Source organism: Uranotaenia lowii, chromosome 1 (genome assembly GCF_029784155.1).
Source record: "Uranotaenia lowii strain MFRU-FL chromosome 1, ASM2978415v1, whole genome shotgun sequence".
Classification (NCBI taxonomy): Eukaryota; Metazoa; Arthropoda; class Insecta; order Diptera; family Culicidae; genus Uranotaenia; species Uranotaenia lowii.
Window position 1 is genome coordinate 215,011,452 of NC_073691.1, and position 19,902 is coordinate 215,031,353.

At 35.8% G+C, this 19,902-nt stretch overlaps 1 protein-coding gene across 4 annotated transcripts in view; it reads left to right on the top strand.

Moving 5' to 3' along the window:
- LOC129747589 (uncharacterized) overlaps positions 1-19,563 on the top strand; it is a 56,999-nt gene extending 37,436 nt beyond the window's left edge. For 2 of the 4 annotated variants that reach the window (XM_055741891.1, XM_055741898.1), the window contains exons 3-5: positions 13,012-13,228; positions 13,688-13,792; positions 18,991-19,563. In XM_055741891.1, the coding sequence (XP_055597866.1) occupies positions 13,012-13,228; positions 13,688-13,792; positions 18,991-19,367 (699 nt within the window). In that variant the 3' untranslated portion in view covers positions 19,368-19,563. Of the gene's footprint in view, positions 1-13,011; positions 13,229-13,687; positions 13,793-15,357; positions 16,068-18,990 lie in introns of those variants that run through there. The other 2 variants (XM_055741903.1, XM_055741882.1) reach the window with 2 other exon arrangements.
- Positions 19,564-19,902: the final 339 nt, after the last annotated feature.

The window sequence follows — 19,902 nt, forward strand, 5'->3', positions numbered from 1 at the left end:
GGCTGTTCGTCGAGCAGTCTAGTCTAGGTCTTGAAGTGATTCGACTTATGGCTTTAGGAAAATGCACAATTGCTTGTAATTATACGTCTTGTTTTAGAAGTTTGTTTTCACATAACTGGCTTGGGAACAAACACCCGAGTTTGGTGAGATTAGTTTCTTCAATTATTTGACATCCATTCCTGCTGAGAATCAGCGGATCGGATAATAATTTTGTTTAAGTAAAATCATAATGATCGGTGTCTTTAATAGCAGTTATTAATTCGGAGGACGTTCAAGGTTCACCTTGATTAAAACTGTCAAAGTGGGCAAATTTGTTCACAGAGCTGTGACGCAACCGCGGTTTATTTAAGGTAAAGATCGACGTCAAACAACACCTGATCTTAAAAAGCTCAAAGCGATGATCGCACAGCTAGGTTTCAAATTTTATGCAATGATCATGAGTTGCGACTTTTCACAACTAGCTAGCAGTAGCCAGCTTTCGGAATGTCATTTATGACCGCCATAATGCCGCCGTGTGGTCATAAAGACGACAGATCTGCTGCCGGACAGGTTATAATACCTTTGTAATAAATTTTGTAGCCAACGAATCGGCGAATCGACGCTCTATATTTCGCTCATTGTTTTCGAATAGCACCTTCGAATCGGATGGAAAAATAAGGGGAAAAAACTTACCTTGATTTTCGGCACCTTTTGAATGGTGCTATCATCGAGATGCTGATTTGCAAATCTATGACATTCAATCATCGCACACATTGGAGATTCACTGGAAAACAAAGCGAGCGGTTTTCATGGTAATTAAGAGAGCCATAAATTACGTAAAACAGTCCGAAAGGCGTCCGGAATCAATTGTCGTTGTTGATACTATCAAAAGAGCGACCTTTCGCAGTTGATCAGCCGGAATCAATCAGGAACTAATTCCAAATTCTATGATTTATGGTTATCGATAACCAGTTTCCATACCGGTGTGGCCGGCAACGGCTGCAAAGAGAAGGTAAAAAAGCGTGATTTTGGATCAGTGATTGAGGGGTTTGTGTGCTTCACTTTTCTAGGCGAACGATATGGTTTTTCAAAATAAATTATTTTAATGGAGTCTGTAAGACAAGACAAATCCTAAATGAGTACTTACAATCGCATGTGTCCGCTTGAATTAGAAGATAATTAAACGGGAGAAAATACCGCATAGCTTGCTGAGATTCTGCTGAGGGTTCACCTCAATCAATGGTTGCCATGCCGTTGATGGATTTAATTTTTCCACCTTTTAAACACATGGCTTGCCTCGATGCGGTTGGTAGGTTTATTAAACGAAGTGATCTCCCTCATTCTGGGACAGACCAGGGCCGGCCGATCGACCAGAAAGCCAGACAGCCAACAACAGTCGATGATGCTGTTGCAATTGAAAATTATGCAACTCACATCTGGGTGGCATGCAGAAATTCTTGATCGATCGCTGTGATCCATTGCGGGTGACTTTATGAGAAGGGGCGTTTGGGGCAAAAGGCTGGCAATCGATGTCTCTGTAATTAGCATATATGTCCTAGGAAAAAATCAAGTTCTAAAAGAAACTGGTAGGTCGCTTTAAAACTGTGCTATTAAGCTTTATAAACATCTATAATACACTACTTAAGCATGAAAAAGTCCCTTTTCAAGAGGTTTGCAAGAAATAATTTTAAATACTTTATACAACGAAAATGTTTAAAATCGGATTTGTCAAAATAAGTTTCTAGATTATCAATTCTCATTACAAAAATACTTATTTTTACGTGAATCTATTGTTTCTAAATGCTAGTCAACTTATACTGAAATTAATGTGTGTCTTTAAAGCCTTCTTTTATATTTGTAGCTTTTTAAAGGTTTTTGACAGCCTGTTTGTATTTTATATAAGCTGACGAATGTCTTTTTTAGCTTTTTTTTCTTTACAAGCGCTATTTGGAAAAGATTGTATCCCATTTACCCGAAAACCATTGCCCAGAATGAATTTTTCCGAGAATGACAAATACCCGAAATCAAACCCCAGAATGAACCATTTCCCAGAAAAAAATTCCCCAGAATGCACCATTTACCAGGATTTTTCTCCCCAGAATGGACCATTTCCCAGAATTTTTTTCCCCAGAATGGAACATTTACCAGAATGGCACAAATCCCAGATTCTTTCCCCTAGTATTTTTATTTGTTTTTTTTTTCTAATGAATTCTTGTATATTTCAGATGATTCGAAATTAATTTTTTCAAAATGATTTTTTAAATGAAACTACGACTTTGAAATTTTCCAAACAAATTTATTTTAGAACCAATATTGTGCTTTGTTTATGGTTTAGGTATTTTAATTGATTCAATGCTTACCATGGTCCTTTAAAAAACCGTTTTGGTATCTGACTCCTCACGCTGCGCGTTCGAACTTGAAAGACGTTTTGTCCTTCACGCTGTCGCGTGGCGGACGGGACTAAGGGATCACCCCTAGCTTTCACGCAGACCTAGAAAGCCCCGGCAGACCTAGACCAATGTCTTAGGGCCGCCGCTTCCGACGGCGGGTCGGCGGCCTCCTCGGATTTGGGAGCTTCGGCGGCTTTGTGCCGCCTCAGCCCCTTCATCCTCGTTGGTTGCGTCTTTGCCGCAAAAGAATAAAGTTATGAAACACCATTTTTTTGTAACAATTCCTTTTTTTTTTAATAATTCTCTAGTAAGGATAAATGTTTTCAATTTTCTGGGAAATGGTTCTTCTGGCGAAAAAATTTCTGGTACATGGTTCATTCTGGTGAAAAAATTTCTGGGAAATGGTACATTCTGGCGAAAATTTTTCTGGGGAATGGTTCGTCTGGGGAAAAAAATTCTGGGGAATAGTTCTTTCTGGCGATTTCTGGATTCTGGGGATTTTTCATTCTGGGCAATGGTTTTCGGGTAAATGGAGTACAACCTTTGGAAAATTCAAAGTTCTCTCTCTTTATAAAGATTATTTGGAAGTTTTTTCAAAGCTTTTATGGACGCAGCCTGAAAAAAACTGTCATATCAGACCAATTTGACAATTCTCGTTTAAAATCGCAATATCTCTCTTGTATCTCAACCGATTTTCACAGACTTTATAGTTTTAGAAGCGTCGTAATGTAACTCAAATATTTTCTCAGACAATATTCATCTACAACACAGTTCAGTTTTCCGTTATTCAAAGTTTAAGAAAAAATCCGAAGAAATATATTTCGGGAAAAAAACTATGATCAGCTACCGAATGCTAAAAAAAATCACTTAGTGTCCAAGAAAGTTGAAGTTAGAAACTATACGTTGCCCATAAGGATATTTTTTTCTAAGATCATGACCACAAAAATGTAAAAAAGTGGTGTAAAAACCGTACTATTCAATCAATAAACCGTCAAAATTGTCAAAGTCATACCAGATAAATTTTGAAAAAAAAGGATTGAAAAGTTGACTCAAAATCCAGTGCAAAGTTAAATTTCAGTCTTAGAAAATATGAGAAATTGCAAATTGACAAAAAGTTCAAAAAACAGTTACATTTGTAAATAATCAAAAATTCTGTTCTTCGTATTTTAACAATCTAAAAATGCAAAAATGTGCCAAATTATGTCCATTTTTCAATCCAGTTTTCAAAATTTATCTTGTGTGACTTTAACAATCTTAACGGTTCATAGATTGAAAAGTATGTTTTTACACAAATTTTTACATTTTTCGTGGTCGTAATCTTTAAAAAAAAAATCAAAATATATCTTTATGTGCACCGCATAGCTTCTAAGTTCAGCTTTCTTGGATACTAAGTGATTTTTTTTGCGTTCCGTAACAATTTTTTTCAGATTTTTTTCTTAGAATAACGGAAAACTGAAGTGTTGTAGGTGAAAATTGTCTGGGAAACATATTTGAGTTACATTACGGGGTTTCCAAAACTATAAATTTTGTTAAAATCGATTGTAAAAATCGATTGATAGAAATCGGGTGAAAATTTCAGGGACGGATGAGGGTTAACGCCCTTTTGAGGTCTATTGAGATCTTTTGAAAAAGTTTTTAAAGTCTTCTTCTTTAAAAATGTTGGAGGAGTTTATTGGAGCAATTATTACCACTAAAACAAAATAAGGTACACCGGGGTAAGTGTGGACGATGGCTATAAAAACAATACTGTGCACTATTTTTTCAAACTTTTGATGCAGAATGTTCAATTTACTTGTAATCTATCCAATAACTGTGAAAAAGATACGATTCAGACAATAACGGATGTTTACAGCGACTTTTTCGGAATTTTCTATTTTCAACTACGATGTCAAGTTGATGTGCATCTTTTTCAATTTCAAATTTCTCCTAAACTAGCTGGCTCTCGATGAAAAACTCTACATTGAAACAATCCTTACATTCCAAACAACCAGTTAGGAAAAGAAACGGCGGTTAAAAATTAAGAAAAAAGAGTTTATTTACAAAAAACTAAAATTTTGTCTCCAACCCCTACTTGGGGTAAGTGTGGACGGCTTTAAAAAGACTTGATGTTTACACATTTTTTCAATTTTCTGTCCTTCATCCTTTATGAGTTGTATTATTCAGCTATATTTAGCATTCGGATCATGAAAATTTGAGTAAAGTACTTATTTGTTCTGTGTTTTTGATAAAATCGGATCTCGTGTGTTGTAACATAAATTACACACTATAATTATAGTATCATGAACTTTTTTCAAAATTTTGGACGGTTCGAGCAATAAAGTAACGTATTCAACCAAGAAAACACAATTTTTTTGAAAAATTCCTGAGAAATCAAAGGGAAAATCTACCGTCCACACTTACCCCATAAAGCGGGGTAAGTGAAGACACCAGCCGTCCATTACGATTTACGTGATAACTTTTTTCGCTTTGCTTCTATCGAGCTCATCTCTTCAGCTTTTGTAAACAACATGTTCTGCATCACATTGAACGTCAATTTTTCAAAATTGCTCCACTGCTGATTTTTTAATGATTTTTTTAAGTGGAACTATACGAAAACCCGTCCACACTTACCCCGGTGTACCTTACATGAGGTTTTATAGGTTTCTTATGAATGTAAAATAACATTATATGCTTGCAAAAATCTATAGAAATTTGAAATATTGATTGAGATAGTAACGTAGTTTTGATACTCCTAACAAATTGTTCGGATAAATTCAGATTTTCCTAACAGAATTCAGTTTGAAATTGACTAAGTAAAAAAAAATTACCAATAGAGCATTTTAAACCCTCTCAACTTCACCTTCAATTACACAGTACAGGGAAGGAAAAAACAGCCTACTACCAAGCATTAAACGGTCTGTGTAAACGATACGTTTTTTCGGCATTTTTTTCTTCTTTCGCGCAGGCGCCTGCTTCGATCGATGGAAGGTGTCAACATTTCAGCAACAGTTGCGAGATCCTTCTTCGCAGCAAACCGATCATTAATCCGCTGGTGAACCAGCACGAATCAACCGAATTTTTAACCGAACTTAAGTCTCGTCGCGTTGCGTAATTTCAATACTTACCTACTACCAGACGCCAAGTGCGGCGTCATTTTCACCTGCGTATTACGACAGGTGGTAAATTATGCTTGATACTAAATGTGTCTTGCTTTGCGATTTGTAAATATTTCTTTTAGCAGATTTCAGTTTCAGCAATTTTGTTTTCGAATTTAATTATTAGATTTATTTTAAGCCCAGGATCTTAAATTTTTTTTATTGATATTGATAGCTGAACTTATTCAAAATTAGCAGAATCGCGCTTCTTTCTGTCAATTTCCATATTGAATAGAAAGCGCATAAGCTCACTAATTAGCCAAATTTTGACTCAAAATTCCCCCCTTTTGGCTTCCCTATCAGCTTAGATAAACTTTCAAAAACTGGTTTCACGATCGAGAGTCGTTGATTAACGATTAACGGAATTAAAAATTAAAAGTCAATAAATCTACCGTCGATTCCGCGCCAGGTGTGCCAGCAAATCACCAAAGAAGGAAGCACATAACAAAATTCACGATCAAGGCCAACAAGACACACACAACACAAGTCGGTGACGGGAAGGAAGTGCACGGATACCGCTATCGAGACACGACAGTCTAACAACAACAACAACAAAAACAAAAACATGTGCGACACGCACGCATGCCATTCGTCGCCGAATCAAGCTACAGGTACCTTATTGATCGCGAACCATAGCAAGCCGGCGGCGGTCATGGCACGCTGAGCTGAGATTTTGACCTGTCACTTGAGGTGCAGTGCCGCGCCGCAGTTGGTTGAATGAATTATTTATCAATCCATTCGACGATTTGATTCGGGTCGGGCGATTTGGCCGATCAGCTATGGAGGCTCGTTGAACTTTGGCTTGTAGGCAGCTAGTTCAGAAAAAAACGGATCAACTGTTAATTGTGCGAGGCTCACTTATAGGGAAGACTAGCGGTGCTTGATCGTGGCAGCTGATACACACGATCGGGTGATGATTGTTGGTGATTAATTACAACTAGAAGGTATCCGCTAGTCGGTTACATTTGTCCTAAGGGCCCTCGATCCTTTATTATTACAACAGTGCCTAATGAGGCTTGGAACCATTTGCTGTATGATAGTAACAAAATGTGGGTGTTGTTTACCATAACCTTGACCAACGAAGGGATTTTTCCCCCATTCAAATTTCCATCGTGGTCTTTTCGAAAACCCTAAATTAACCGATCGACATCGGCAAACATGAAATTATACCCGGCTAATGATCGATGATCGATGGTACATCAAAATGTTAATGTAAACACCTCATTATGCCACATTGGGCGGTCGGCTTAATCGATTGGTTATCGATTGATCGATACGCACACTCGTTGATTGAAAAACTACTCGTTCGAAATCGGATCATTCACGCCGCTGCTGGTCCGGTTTCGACAGCGCAGCAGCATTCAAATCGGATTTGAAGCGAGAGAAACGCCAATTCATGCTCGAATCGGGTGATTTACGCATATGTACCTATACGGTAAAAACGACGCCGGTGCTCTGAGGAGGTGTGTCCGGCGACGACATTGGAAGCCAGCCGGCGCTGTTCTGGCCCTTCCACAAGGACGAATGATGTTTCACCTTAGGAAGAGAGAAGAAGCAAATCACTTTCAACGAAAAAAAAAATAATTAGGCTCCAATGTTGTTTCGATTTGTTTATTGGTTTAGAAGCTCGGAAAACACGATCAGAATATGCGGTCATCAATTTTTTTTCGTCCAATGTAATTAGGGGAGAACTGTACAAGACGCACCAGTTAAGCATAATCGCTATTTACAGCGATACCCATCATCTATGAACCAAATTGAAAGTTCACGACGATTTAGTGATCACATTTACATCTTATCAAAAAGAAATAATATGTTGAAAACACGATTTTGGTAACATTTTTGTGAAAATCTTAAACAGCCAGAAAACAAGTCACGGGGTAGAACGCCAAAACTAGTGGACAGAACGCACCATACTGGATGGCTGGTGAGAAATGGAACAATGGTTATACGGAATACAGTAATTCAAACATCAATTTTTTTATTACATGTTCATCTTATTTTTGCAAACTAACCATACTTTGGCAAAAAATCATTTATTATTGCTTAATTTAACGAAAATTTTGCTGTTCAAAATTCACTTTTTTATATCCTTATAGGTCAAAGGCCTTCAGGTAGGCAACGAATTCCAATTTCTTGGCTGATATCACGGCAAACATGGCGGCAGATAATTTTTTCGAGTCAAATATTGGTGCACCTTTTTAACTCCAACAAGGACGAAATTTGTTATAACTATACATACTTATCGTAATTTGGGAGTTAGCAAATAAAAAGAAAGACATTTTGTTTTGACATTTGGTTTTTCTCAAAAGTTAACAGCATTCAAAATTTGAGCCTAAAACACGTGGTTTTGCAGGCATTCTGCCCCAATTTTGATATAATTAATTTAAGTAAAAATTTGTGGGAAGTTAGTGAAATATGATAAAATACTAATAGTCATTCGAAAGTGAATACGAGTGTTATAATGAAAAGCTGCAGTTGGATCAGATAGCGCAGACTGGTTTACCATAAAACCTTATATATCAACCATAAAAAATAACAAGTTTTAGGCAGAGTCTATTAATCCTTCTGTTTCTAAGAATTAAAGTCGTTTTTGTGAACTTTTCATCTAAAAAATGATGAAAAAGCTCATTTGCTACAATGAAAATGAAGAAAAACACCATTCGGACCCAAAGGTTATTGTATTTTTGAGAAAAAATGGCATGGGCCATTTTACCTCGCTGGTGCGTCTTGTACAGTTCTCCCCTATGTGGATACAACCACAAAAAAAAACAACAATCGCTCTGTAATAGTTTTCGATTAAATTAGTTTCAATCTTGTGAAAACAATAAACGAAGAGTAGTTTCTGAGGGGCGAAGAAATCCCCTAATAATGAACAGATTTTCTAGCCATTTAGGGTAATGACAGTTTGACGCTAGATTTCAATGAACGGTTCTTCAAATTAGATCATTCAAATTGGACAATCCATTCATAATCCATATTTATAAAATATATCGCTTTCAGCTATCTTTCAGAGCAACTGTAACACTGTGTTTCGTAACGTAGGTAACGTTAGGTAAGAATTAGGCTTGTTTATATCTCCCAACCCTAATAACTACACTAGCGCAAGTATTATTAGCACAGGAATTTTCCTTAGGATAATGTTATATAGATTGCTTCATTCGAAATACAGCCAGCAAATAGAGTACATCGTTCTTCCTTCAAATAAAGAGTTTCTGTACAAGAAAATTGTTTCTCCAATAAATAGTTGAAAAAGAGTCAAATGTGTTTCCCCCTATGGTGACCCGGAAAGCATTCTAATCATTAAACCGTGACCCGAAGTGATCAGTTAGTGGAAGTTAATGTCACAGGTCGGAAATTGGACATTGACCCAACATAATTTTGGTGCCGTGACCAGGATGGACCTGTCTCCGTTTTTGGTCCAATGACTACCTGGGAGTTAAGCGCTTAAGACATCCGCCATATCCAAAAGCTTTTGAATTTGAAAAGCGCGTGTACCCTATTGAACGAAGCTATTGTGTGACCCTGTTGATAAGCGTTATTTTCTTGTACAGAAACTCTTTATTTGAAGGAAGAACGATGTACTCTATTTGCTGGCTGTATTTCGAATGAAGCAATCTATATAACACTATCCTAAGGAAAATTCCTGTGCTAATAATACTTGCGCTAGTGTAGTTATTAGGGTTGGGAGATATAAACAAGCCTAATTCTTACCTAACGTTACCTACGTTACGGAACATTTATCATTTGGTCAACTAATTTATATATGAATTGAATTTCGACGTGATGGACACTTTATTTCAATGTAAATCGTAGACTGTCGAGCAACTTGAATATATGAAATCTCCGTATTTTAACAATGAATAAAGTTGGTTTTTCGAACAATTTAATTTATACTTACTAATCGATTTCTATGTTGCTGATTGAGTTGATTGTTGATTGGTGACACTAAAAAAAATTAATAATTGTAGCAAGGTCCAGCCTATGTCTGTGTGGTTTGGCTTTTGGATTGACTTCTTGGGCTTCCACGGCCGAAGGTTCCACTATGGGGTTTGAGGCGGCAAAAAGTCAAAAACTGAACTTTATTGGATCGCTTTTTTATTTTTACTAGTTAATAACTTAATATTTGACTAAGATGTTCCCATTTTTCAACTCATTATCTTGAAAACTGAACGCACCACAGACATCAGATTTTGAAAAATTGAAAAATTTATATGATAAAGAAAAAAATTTGAATAACATTTATTTCTATGGAAAACATTTTTTTCTTAAATTTAATTTTCTTAAATTGAGAGCTTATATTAAAAGCTATCATTTGAACCATTAAACATTTTTACACACTAAATTGATCTATGATAAAAATGAGTAAATAATTTTTCTTTTTCAAAAGTCAAAAACTTTAAAGCCTTGCCAAAAAAAAATCCCCGCATTTCCCCATGCTCTTTTCACTATCAAGATCTAGTTTAAGGTCCTAAAAATACAATGAAAGAGATTCCAAGCACCTTAAAGCACCGTTTTTTTAGTTATAGTCAAATAAAGTTGAACATATCATGCAAATGGGTAATTTTTACCCATTAATGAGTATAAATTTAACAAAGTTGATGTTGATTTGTCAAAAAAAAAAATGTTTCTCATGATTGATCAATCATTTCACACATTTTTCTCTTGAGTTTCATGAAATGTCTTGATGTTATTTATCATTTAATGATAAATTAGTCCAAAACCCGGTATTTATACAAATTTTTTGTAAGAATTTATTTTAAGTTAGTTGTTTCTAGTTAAAATAGTAATTTTCATTCAAAATTTTCAAAACACCCAATCATACTTTTTGCCGCCTCATTGTATGGAACTGCCCCATAGAGTGTTCGTCGAGGGAAGGCATCCAACCTCCAGAGACCATCAATGAATGGTTGGCAATCCCCTCCGTTTGCAATAGTCTCTTTAGATAACCTGTATGCCCGGTAAGTAGTACAGGTAATTCGAACACAAGAATTTTCTTGCAGATACTGGGAATCGAACCCAGTTTGCCTGGGTTACCAGACTCGAGCCAGCCTATCCGATAGAACACTTTTTTTTAATTTCTTTATTTTCATTATTTTCTTGATTTCCTAGATTTTCTCATTTTTCATGTTTTTCTTGGTTTTTTTTGGAATTTGGATTATTTTCCTGTTTTTGTATATTTTCTTAATTTTCAAGTTTTTTTTTTTATTTTCTCGATTATCTAGATTTTCTTGATTGTTCATTGATTTTCTTGATTTTCTTTATTTCGTTGATTGTCTTGATTTTTGTTGATTTTCCTGAGTTTATTGATTTCCTTGATATTTTGATTTTTTTTCTTTTTTCTTGATTACCTTAGTTTTTTTTAATTTCTTTTTTTTATTATTATTAAGAAAATTATTCTTAGTTTTTCTTTGATTTTCTTGATTTTCTTGATTATATAAGTTTTTTTTTAATTTTCTTATGTTTTTTATTTATTTTTTTTTATTTTCTTGATTTTCCTTACTTCCTATTTTTATATTTTTGATGTTCTTGATTTTCTTGATTTTTTTGATATTTTTTATTTTCCGATTTTTTCGATTCATTTTGATTTTCTTGATTGTTCTGAATTCATTATTATTATTATTTTTTGATTTTCTAGATTTTTGTTTATTTTGATTTTTTTTGTTTTTTTTTCTTGATTTTCCGATTCTCTGGATTTTTAGATTTTTTTATTTTCTCGATCTTCTTTATTGTCTTTACTTTTATTGTCTATTTTCTTGATTTTGGTTGGTTTTCCTGAATTTATTAATTTTTTCAAATTTTTGATTTTCTTGATTTTTATGATTTCCTTGATTATCTTAGTTGTTTTGTTCTTAATTTTATTATTTTCTTTATTTTTTTTTGATTTTCTTGTTTTTTTCATTTTTTTTTAATTTCTGAGTATTTGGTTTTCTTGATTTTTTTGAGTTTATAGATTTTATTGATTTCTTTGATTGTCTTGATTTTGTTTATTTTTGTTGATTTTAGTAATTGTCTTGAGTTTATTGATTTTCTTCATATTTTTTATTTTTTTTTATTTTCTTGATTTTCTTGATATTATTGATTTTTATTATTTCCTTGATTTTCTTGATTATTATATGCGTTTCATTATATTCTCAATTTATTTTTTTTTTATTTTTTTTATTTTCTTGATTTAACTTATTTTCTTGATGTTTTTTTGTTTTTTTATGTTCTGTTATTTTCTTGATTTTTTAAAAAAATTTTTAGTTTTCTCGATTTTCATGTTTTCTTAGATTTATTTTAATTTTTAGATAGTCCTTATTTTTTTTTGTTTTTCTTATTTTTTTTTTGATTTACTGGATTTTCCTAATTTTCTATTTTTTTTTTGATTTTCTTTATTTTTTAGATTTTTATTTATTTTCTTGAATGTCCTGAGTTTATTGATTTTCTTTATTTTCCTGATTCCTTCCGCTGAAGCCGAAAATCAAGAAAATAATAAAATCCAAAAAAATCAATGAAATCAAGAAAATCGACAAACTCAAGAAAATCAAGAAAATGAAAAAAAATCTAGAAAATAAAGAAAATCAATCTAGTTTTCTTGATTTTCTTCATTTTCTAGATTTTTTTTTCATTTGCTTGATTTTCTTGAGTTTTTCGATTCTCTTGATTTCATTGATTTTCTTGAATTCCTTTATTTTCTTGATTTTCGGCTTCAGCACAGCGCTTTTCATTATTTTCTTTATTATCTAGTTTTTTTGATTTTCTTGATTATTTTAATTTTTTAGGTTTTCTCGATTTCTCTGTTTGTCTTGATTTTATTGATTTTCTTGATTTTTGTTGATTTTGTTGTTTGTCTTAAGGTTATTGATTTTCTTGATTGTCTTGATTTTCCTGATTTTGTCTATTTTCTTAATTTTATAGTTTTTTCAAAATCCTTGATTTCATTAGTTTTCTTGATTTTTTTTAATTTTCTTATTTTTTTTTAATTCCTTTTTTTCCTTGATTTTCTTGATTTCCGACTTCAGCTCTGATAGAAGAAAAAAAAAATTGTACACAAAAAATGACTGGTGAGTGATGAAAAAGTTTGCAAACGCTGTCAAAACTCTCCACAAAATTCCAAACAAGCGGTTAAGGGTCATCGGGGAAGTCAATGCTCATACCAGCATTATGAATAAGCATAAATCTATGTGTGGACCGCTGAAATGTCTAGCAAATTTGTCAAGAAGCTAGAACCTGTGCTAGAAGTCTTGCCTATAGCTATCGGTCAATTAAACCGAACCCCAAATCACAAATGTTTGCTAGTTCCAGAGCTGTTAAGCTGTATATAGTCTGTACCTAGGCAGAGTGACCGATAATTTAGTTTTTTTCTGTTTTTAAAATATCAAAAAAATTTACCATCAAAATCAACAAGTAGACCGTTCTAAAAATATTTTTGTCACAACTTTCTGTCTCGTGTGTCAATAGCTGTTCACTATTGCCCCATTCTTATTCCCATAAAATGACCAGTAAAAAATCTTATTTTTTTGCAGCTGGCAGCCTGCATCGCCCTGGTCGCATCCCTGGCTCTGACGGTGGCACAGCGGTACGGCGGTTCCCAGCTGCCCGCTTTCGGCCTGAGCACACTAACGGGAGACTTCGGCGGCCCAACCGCTTTCGGAGGCTCGACTGGATTCGGCACCGGACCAGACTTCACCACCACCAACAGCTTGGCCGGGACGACCGGTCGTGATCCACGACAGAACCGAGGTATGTATACCTACAATTTCTTCAGTTCGAGGGACTCCATTCATTGTTTACTTGTTAAACGTGTTTCTAAAGACACTTTTGAATGGAAGAATGACACTGTGAGTGCACGTGGGGGTGTCGCGTTCTTTCCATGGACCCAAGAAAGGCTGTCACTTTCAGCAGAATAGAGCAGAAAGATCGTAAAAGGCCTGAAGCGTCTTGCCAAACGGTACTTTAATTGGTTAAAGGAGTGATTTTGTATAGAAAAATTTCCCAAGAACACTCTCATAAGGATTGTTCTGAACAGAATGGAGGGTTAAAAACCATTGGTCAGTGTTTGAAACATTGAAAGCTTGAACAGAATGTGCGGTCAACCGAAGCAGGCGTATGGGATTAGGAAAATGAACAACACCTCTCAAAACCAGAGATATGATACCGTACCGGTTTATGATTGTTATTTTTGCCCCTTTCAACCACCAGGACCAGTCGTATTCCCCCCGCCCCCAACTGACGGCCCAATGGAGTCGAGTGGAGTGATCGTCGGCGCTTCCGGCTATGGTTTTGTGCCTCCGAACACGCCTCAAAGTAAGCCTTCGGATGATGATGTGGTCTAGAAGTGGAGTGTTCTGTAGAAAAAAAAGTTGAACTTCGAGTGCCTACAATAATACCGATTTTACCACCATCTAATAACTACCACGTGCTTTGGGCCGGTATTATGAATTAACACAACACTCGTTTGTGTGTATTGCTTTAGGGGCGCTACTATGGTAACAGCGAGCGAGCGAGCGAGCCTCAACTAACCAAAATCTCATGGCCTCCTACGCTGCTGCCGCATGGAAACGAATCGAGCAATGTTTTGGGATTGGGCTTACTAAAGAACAGTTTTGCGGTTCGCGTTCTAACATTCTAATGATACCTATCTGCTTCTACCAGTAAGTAGTTAATGCATGTGTGATTTTCTCTGTTTTTTTCTCTTAATCCTAAGGCAATTTTGGACACCGACGTTGGCGGTGGTAGCTGCCTATCAAAAAATAATAATAAACAAAAAAATATGAATGCTAGCGATACCAATTAAAGTTGTCTGGCCAAAACGGCTCTCATAACTGACTGTTTATTGGCACGCGCTTCCCACCACGTGGGAAACTATCAAGCGCATGATCGTAAAAAACACAGTCGGCGGCGCCTCGAACTCAAACCACCGCCACTGTCGTTGTTGTTTTGTTTTTTGATTGCTTGACTTTTGTGCCTTTGCCTGCGGTATGTAAGAAACAGTAATAACAAATGAATGAATGAATGCAATTCCAAACAAAACGAAACGAAAAAAAAAACATACAAAACAAGCGCATGATCGTAAAAATGCTGTAGAATGTGTGCCGAAACAATTTGCTTAAATGAATAGTTAACATAGTTTTAGATTTCCTCAATAACCTTCGAAGGTTGAATGTTTTGAATGCGGAAAAACGAAGTCCAATTAGAAAAGGAATCAAAACAGGCAGTAAGAATTTTCAATCTGAATTTAACTCAATAGATAGTTTTGATTAATTTATCGCTGGAAATTTTAACAAATGAACTGAAAAGTTTGCAATCACTTTAACATATATAACACTCCCAAACAATCCATGTAAATAACGATATGTGTAATTGATTTCCCATTTGTGTGCGTGTGATTTTTGTGTTTTATAGTGCTGTACTAAACTACCCACCCGAAACCCAACCCGAACTTCCCAAAAAACCCGAAAGATGAACGAATTAGCAGCAACCAAACATGTAACAATAGCAGACAAACACCAGCACAACAACCACCATCAACAACAGCAACAAAAAGAACAACAAAGACCACTGAGTGTGGATGAACCCATCGAAAACCAACAGCCAATCCTCAACCCAAATCCTAGCATGTTTTTTTGAGCGTGTACGTGAATAACAAGTCGGTGGAAATCGACCGTTTTTTATGTTTTTGACTAGCATGCGCAGCACTTTTACACACATACAACATCTATAGATATGCATACTACGTAGTAGGATCACTAACTGTTTATCGGTGTGCATCCAAAGATCTCCCAACCACCTTAGCACGAAATGTAATCTAAAAATAATGATGTTCTTTTTTCTGGTATTTCCTTACCCAATTTTTCCCATTTTTTCTTCAGATGCGTATACTTCTGTTTTCAGGAATCTAAGATACTTCTAAGTCAGTGACTGTTTCGAGCATCAAATACTTTTTTGAACCAAAATTTACAGGACGTATCACCTAAATTTCGGAACAAAAACAAAACAGGAACTGTAAAAGTTGGCCATTTTTACAGTCTTTGTAACTGCAGTGTATTTTTCCATTCTTAACAGAATTGATTTCTCCTAAGATCAATACATAGAAGAAGAAAAAACCAACCACAACGTCATGTAGCGAAAGGGACGAACGAATACATTTATACATAAATCAAATAGTCGCTAGGTATTAGGAAGTGTCAGGTAGCCGAAGCTTGATCCGGATCGAGCGTCGAATTTGATGCCATATCAAATTTGTCCCCCCTCCATTACAATTTTTATTTTATTTTATTTTTTTTTTCGTTTAAGTTTTGTGTTTAGCAATGAAGCAATTCCGCCCATCCCGCTGTATTTATTATCCTGTAATTACTGATTAACGATATTCTAGCTGTGCGTATAAGCGTAATTTAAAACAGAAAATAGTATTTCGATGATGAGATACCTAGGATTTTAGAATTGTACAAAACAAAACAAACGAGTGCACGTAGCGAGAGAGCCGATCAACGCGGTATAGGATATAAGTTTTATCAATTGCCGTTTTTTAATGATGTAATAAATTATTGTTAGTTGTCAAATTAGAGCATAAACAAACGAAGACCGAAATTTGTTTTATTTTTCAACTATGGTGAGTGAACTGACTCAACGCTAACTTCGGAATAGTGGAAGCGACTTAGTCACGAATACGGTTCAGTTCCTGGAATTCATAAAACAACAAACAATTTTCCATGAATGACGCATTTTTTTCTATTCAATTTGGACAGATTCTGCGAAAAAATACTCTCGAATCAAGGAGAGAAGCATATAGTTTTGTCAATAATGTACCATTTAATTTCAACTGTATTTCTGATTGATTATCGGTTGAATATGAAATAAGTTAATTCGACTATAAATATAATATATTGAAGTTGAATTGTCTGATTGTTTCAATGCATTCAGCTCTATGCATGAAATAGATTCAGCTATAAATGTATGTTTGCTTTCATGCACTCAACTATAAATATAGCAAGTTCGACTATTTTTTTTTATTGATTTGTTTCACTCAACCATGGGTCGATTTATGGTGACGTAATTCCCTTTTGTGGTGAAAGTTCGCAGGTCCTGTTTACAAAATTTAAGAACGAGAAAAAGGGTTCGGCCTTTTCTAACAGTACTGGTTTACCGGATAATTTTCCTATATTGGATTTTCTGTCCCTGAATAGGGTCGTCGTACAAGTATGCGCATTTGTTTACAGCTTCCGATCAAAATTACACCAGAAGTTTCGGACTTTCGATCCGGCACATTTGAATTCTTTAAAGGCTTCCACATTTGGATATTTGGTGTAATTTTTTGATTCAAGTAGAAATTCTGCCCCAGAATATTCAATACAAGGTGGGATCAAAAGAAATATGTTGAAAAATGGGTTTTAAAAACATGTTAAAACAATTAAAAAAATGAACGTTCTTTTCAAACTTTTCAAGAACTTTCAACTTTTTGTACATTCCCGGAGAGATATCAGCCAAGAAACCAAAAAATGCGTTAATTTAGTTCACAAAATTGGAATTGGTTTTTTTGCTATCCTTAATCTGAGTTTTTAGTTAAATTTCTTGAACGTTCACCCACACGAAAAATTTTGCCGCACCTCATTTCTTGTTCGTCAAATTTTGTAAACAGGACCTGCGAACTGTCCACCCAAAAGGGAATCATCGTGTATCGACCCAAGGTGTTTATAAAGGAGGTGTTACCGTATATAGAATTCCCAATTCAGCCATTTTGGCTTTACAACTGCGGAACTCATAGAGTTTGTTCACCAACATATCACTGAACAGCTGAGTAAATATTCTAAATGTTTCTTACACTCGTAAGTACGGACACTCAAATTTTGGTTACAAGTTAGCTGAAAGAAATATTGACCTGTTTATGAGATACAGAATGTTTCTCAAAAACATTTCTCATTTGAAATAGCTAGCTGAAAAATGAAATCAAGTCATCGGTCCCTCCAGAAAGTGAATTCTCCACATTTTGCACTACACGGTTTACCGTTACGAGAGGAATCTTTCACTTTTCCATAAATGTCAAACAGCTTCCGTCATGTGTTCGCAACAAGACAAGGTCACAAAGCTCCTGGGGTTAAATTTATGGATGAAGAATTTTTCGCAAGCGCAATTTCCAATTAGCGTCACATTCCACCAGCATCAGGGGTAGGTTGATTTAGAAAGATTGTTGGTGGTTACCTTATAGATTGTTGGTCAATTTTTCTTCTTTTCAATAAACTTCAAACATGCCCCCATGTTGAGGTACACTGTTTGTGACAGATGGCTATCTCGGGCTCAGGTAATATGAGGAGAAGCGCGCGCGCGCCTTTGCAATATTTATCTTCCGATGTCCGACCGATCAATAAAGTAAAAATCTTCACGCGGTCCTCGGGCAGATTACCAAGCCTCTTTTTTTATTCTAATAGCGCAGTAGGCCGATTGATCGGATGAGATTCGAATCTTCTTGGGTTGCTTCGATTCGACGACGCAGGAACATAGTAGCGAGCTAAGCGCCTACTATGTCTAATCCTACTATTTAGTGGTGCAATAATTGCTCCAAGCGAAGCAATCTTCGATCGAAGAAGGTGCGCGCTTTTGTAAGCGAGGAAAAAAAACTATGTAAATACCTCCCCTCGTTTCAGTTTGACATGGATTCAATTGCTGGAAGTGGCTTAAGAAACTACATTCTGTTCATCCACTTCTATTCTATTTCCAGAGAATCGTTTACATTTCAAGTTTTTTTTTTAATAAATGTAGTCCTATTTTATTGACAGCAGTTTATAACTTTTTTTTATTCAAACAAGAAACCGACTGATAAAAATGCGTAAACGATTTGTTACCCATTTTGATGGCTCTGCTTTTTAATTTTGATAGTCATCTCAAGTTAATATTGACAAGCAATATTCATATAACCAATGTTTCTAGTAAAGGAAATCCCCATAGTTATAGAAATATTTCCCGCCATCGCTTACCCAACTGACTCAAGTGAGTTGAACTGTTTTGTAGAATATTTAACTGAATAGGCGACTGATGTCCGCAACTTGTAAATATTCATTACGACACCTGAAGTTATGTAATTACTACCACTTTTGACGTTCGACGTAAAGTTTCCCGCTGTAAATATCTGGATCGACATTCTACATACTAACCAACGACTCCTGGGAGCTCTGTTTAACTGCCCCAAGCCCAACTGATTGGAATAACTCAAGAACCGGTTCTCTCTCTAAGACCGTCGCCTGGAATAGATACCGCAAAACAATCACCACAATCGCCACCACATTGAGACCGGATTTGCCAAGGTGACAATGAACTTGTACATATGTAAATCGATCTTAACAGCAATTTACTAAAGATATCTACAAACTGAACTCCACTACCGGACAATAAAGACTAATCAAGACCTTCGGACATACTTTTTTACACCCACAACCCTCGTCCACATTCCAATCCGAAAAACCCCTCGCCCTCCCCTTCCCTTTTCCCGCAAACTGATCTCCACTTCACAGAGCATCGCAAGAAATATCCTCACCACAGGTACCCCGTTAACTTCCGGAAAAAACCTCCACCGGCAGTTCTTCAACAGAAACCTCACGCGAGTACTGTTGTTGTGAAGAAACCCTTCATCCATCCGCCACTGGCACCACTCGGTGGAGGATCATCGCCGCCCAAGAAGCTGATCAAGCTGAGCCGCCCATTGGGACTACAATCGCTGCGAGCCAAGAGGACCCATCCGAACTTCCACAAGTTCCACCGGCCACCACCCCACTATCATCATGCCAAACAACAACACCACCATCCACATCATCATCAATCGGTTGTGAAATCGGCAGCAGCACCAGGAAAGGGAAAAGTGATCGCGGCGTTTTCCATTCCGGAAACTTGAAGGCGCGCTGCACAACGATAAAACTGAGGGTAGTTGCCGGATCGAGGCTACGTGTTTTTTTGCTCTTCAAGTTACCTGTTAGCTGTTTTATACGAGACAAGAAAAAAATAGAACAGTTTCCTTACCCCCGCTTTAAGGATACCAAAAAGGCTAAGTGATATTAGTACAAAGTAAATTGTTGATTGTTGATATTTAAGTTATGGTTTTTCACTTGCGAACTTGAGAAAAGAAATTCATATTTGTTTGAAATTTTTAAATAAACGACACTCGTCCATTGGGTAAGGCTCTCTTTAGAAATAGTTTCCTATCGGAGATAATTAATTATGGGTCTTAGATACACCTTTATACATAGAAACATATCGAATCAACTCGACGAGTTCTAATGATGTCTGTCTAATTCTAATTTGTTTTTTAAAAAAGGATTTTAACCGACATAGTCATTCTTCCTCTTGCACGATGTCTGTGTATTTGTGTGTATTAGTTTGAATTTTGGTACCCTTTGTTTTCGACGCTTTTGCAAAACTGGGCTGCACAA